This window comes from Octopus bimaculoides, chromosome 4 (assembly GCF_001194135.2).
Source record: "Octopus bimaculoides isolate UCB-OBI-ISO-001 chromosome 4, ASM119413v2, whole genome shotgun sequence".
Taxonomy (NCBI): domain Eukaryota; kingdom Metazoa; phylum Mollusca; class Cephalopoda; order Octopoda; family Octopodidae; genus Octopus; species Octopus bimaculoides.
Genome location: NC_068984.1, coordinates 113974648 through 113978408, shown reverse-complemented (window position 1 = coordinate 113978408; position 3761 = coordinate 113974648). Strand labels below are relative to the sequence as shown.

The 3761-nt window shown below is 34.8% G+C and overlaps 1 protein-coding gene across 1 annotated transcript in view; it reads right to left on the bottom strand.

Annotated features, from left to right (window-relative positions):
• Positions 1-317: 317 nt before the first annotated feature.
• LOC106873447 (FMRFamide receptor) overlaps positions 318-3761 on the bottom strand; it is a 287894-nt gene continuing 284450 nt past the window's right edge. The window contains exon 2 of the mRNA XM_052967358.1: positions 318-1498. Coding sequence (XP_052823318.1) covers positions 349-1473 — 1125 coding nt within the window. The 5' untranslated portion in view covers positions 1474-1498 and the 3' untranslated portion in view covers positions 318-348. The remainder of the gene's footprint in view (positions 1499-3761) is intronic.

Here is a 3761-nt window from a genome sequence, read left to right as displayed (position 1 = left end):
ACATACATACATACATACATATAAACATACATGTTGGGGTACCGCCTGTATTTTACATACAACCATACAAACACACATACACACATGTACATATGTTATACAGTTTTAAGAGACTCATCCAGTAGAAAAGCCAAATATAATAATAAGATATTTTGTACAACTACGCATATTTCAGAAAAATATATAAATATTGAAAAACGCAAAAGAAAATATGTTATTTTCAACCAGTTACTAAGCTAGAGAGATAAACACATGTTGTTTAAAGAATGTAATTATTACAAAATGTTAAAACGTAGTGAGATGGAATGGTAGAAGAATCTAGAGCAAATGTATTATTGCTTTAGTTTGTCAAACTGACGTACTTTCCATTTCATGATGTCCTTGTATGTGATAAAGTTTTGTTGTATTGTCACGTATGTGAGAAACTAAAGTGGTTGATTCTGGTCGAAACTGATACCGGACTGTCGAGCGACGAAATCTACTACAGAATAACTTGCTGAAAACACGCCTGAATTTTTTGCCAAAGAGACAATAGAGAACAAAATTACAGGCTGAGTTAAAAACTACCATCAAGTTACTGATCGTGGTGAACTTTATGTAAGCGGCACTGCAGTTTTGTTGATTGTTCTTAAGTACCGTCCAGAGGATATTGTCAGCAATTGATGGAAGCTGGCAAACTAGAAATACTACAACAACGGATATTAGCATGATTGTCATGTTGTTTTCCTTCACAGCTGAAGAGCTCATTTGCATTCGAGACTTGCGCGATGTGCGAATAGCATTAATTAAACAAGTATTAAGATAGGTAAGTAATGTAAAAGGCATCAAAAACATCACAAGGAGATTTAAATAAATGAAATAGACTTCTTTGTAGATTTTGTTCTTGCCAAGTTCTGTGGTACTATAAGTTGGTCGTGTGTGGTTGTATTGAGAATTCCATTCAGTTTTCGTTTCGAATTCAAACATTCGAGGTATATTGTACATAATTGAGCCTAAAAGAATACACAAGACCGCTTTCTTGGATCTGTTCATCGTGCATATATTAGCTGCCTGTAAAGGTCTACAAACGGCTACGTAACGTTCCACTGTGAATCCAACTGTAGTGTAGATTGTACCTGTTTGTGCAATGAGAGCGATGGGGTAAGCTATCGGCTGGAGGTAGCTGTACATGAACGAATATGTATCATTGAAGGCCTCGTTGGTGTTTATAGTTGGTATGGCGAAATTAATGATCATTGAAAGAAGTACGACGTTGTCATATACGGCCAGTGAAATGAGGTATACGGCTGTGGAGGAGCGCATCCGAGGTTGAGTCAGTACTGCGATGGCGAAGATATTCAGTAAGATACCAGTGATTGCAATGATATTAGAGCCGATACCCCAGGTGTAAAACTGAAATGGACCTAAGTCTTTGTTAAGGTCTAAGCAATGCTCCTCAAATGAAGTATTTTCGTTCTCTTGGGAGATATTCATGTTAAGTTTCCTGTATTTACATCACCTGCAATAGAGAGAAAAAGCCTTCTTAAAATTCAATGAATTCAATGGGCATGATAGTATCGTGGTAGATATAACTATGTAAGAAATTAATTGGCTGTTAATTTCCTACTGAAGTATTATGCTATAAGCTGTAGGCATGTGACCAGGTTCGAACGATGTTCATGCTTATTGTAGACAGACTAGCATAATTCATGTAACATAAAACATTGATTTGTTAGTTTGTTTTCCAATAAACTGGAATTATGACAAGAAAATCTTTCGTCTCGTTAACAATGCAAGTGATTATTCTGGTGATCATATAAAAAGTTTTCAATTTATTCCTGTTAAACCAGGTGTTAAATCCGTGGCTATATCAAAATAGCTATAGGATATTCAAATAGAAATTACATTTCTGTACGAACAAAGAGGACGGAGAGCTATGCTAATTAAATGTTAAACAATGTTAAGGTGATATTAAGTTGTCAATAATGAGTCTGGAAAGTAACCCTTTTAAAGCGTATTGATCATGTTCAAGCAGTGAAGTATGAATGGTTTGAAATAATAATAATAATAATAATAATAATAATAATAATAATATCAATGATAATAATAATAATAATAATAATAATAATAATAATAATAATAATATTAATAATAATAATAATAATAATAATAATAATAATAATAATAATGGTCTCAAATTTTGGCTCAAGGCCAGCAATTTCGGGGGCGGGGATAAGTCGATTACATCGATCCCAGTGTTCAACTGGTACTTATGTTATCCATCCTGAAAGGATGAAAGGTAAAGTGGACCTCGGCGGAATTTGAACACAGGACGTATGGATGGACGAAATGTCGCTAAGCATTTTGTCCGGTGTGCTAACGATTGTACAAGTTCGCACCCTTACAACAACAACAATAATAATAGGCTTGACAAAGAAGAAGTGAGTCTCAGTAAAAGCCAACAAAGTAAAAGCTGAAAGAGAAGGGCTGATTCTCGCTGCACAAGACCAATACCTGACTACGAACAACTATAAAAGCAAAATAATGAAAACAGGCCCTAATACCAATTGCAGAATATGCAACCAGCGCAATGACACAGTTGACCACATCATCTCTGGATGTCCAGCCCTTGCCAAATCTGAATATATATATAGACAGGACCGGGTAAGTATTTATATCCACTGGACAATATGCCAACACTACAACATAAAGACTGACAATAAATGGTATAAACATGTTCCAAATAAGGTACAAGACAACGACTAGGCCACAATCGCCTGGGATATAACTTTTCAAACTGACAAAGAAATAAAAGTTAATCACACAGACATAATAATCAAGGATTGGAAAACAAATCTACTTACGGAAAGATATTGTAGTCCTTTCTGACCAAAATATCGCCCAAAAAGAAGTGGAGAAATTGTCAAATTACTGTATTTAAGATATGGGGCTTGAAGGTGAAACAATACTAGTAATAAATGGAGCATTGGGCATGATAAAATACATATGAACAGAAGCGTAGAAGCTATACCTGGATCCTCAACATTACACTCTATTCAAAAATAGCCCTGCTAGGAACAGCCCACATCTTACGCAATTCAATAATACAACTTGAGCAAAACAATCAACAAAAACAAGACACTCTATACAGCAAATATGCAAAGAAATAAACTACCACCAGCAGGCTTATTACCCAACGCATTACATACAAACGCACAAGAGAAACACCAATACAACAAAAGACTGCACCATGCCTCATAAAGAAAGAAACTGACGCAATGTAATATCGGGAAGAGTTTGCACACTCCCAGAAACAAAAAAGTACACAATGCTGCACACACTCCAGCGACATGGAGGTGTAGCAGATGATGCAGTCGAAATTTGCCTGAAACTACCAAATGTTGAACAATGATAATAATAATAATAATAGCAGTAGAGTAGTAGTAGTAGTAGTAGTAGTAGTAGTAGTAGTAGTAGTAGTAGTAGTAGTAGTAATAATAATGATATTAATACTACTACTACTAATAATAATAATTGTAGATAACAAAAGGCCGAAACACAAAGGCAATCTTCCTGTTGACGAGGTTATATGCTTTGTAAGATGCATAAAAATTTCAGAGAAAACCTACTTTTTCGCACACGCGCATACACATTGATACAGAAATATACATGCATACATCCGCTGATGCAGTATATATACTAATATACTTGTACACTTTATATACACAGCGTGCTTTATAAATAAGAATGGTACATGGAACTATGTATATATATATATATAT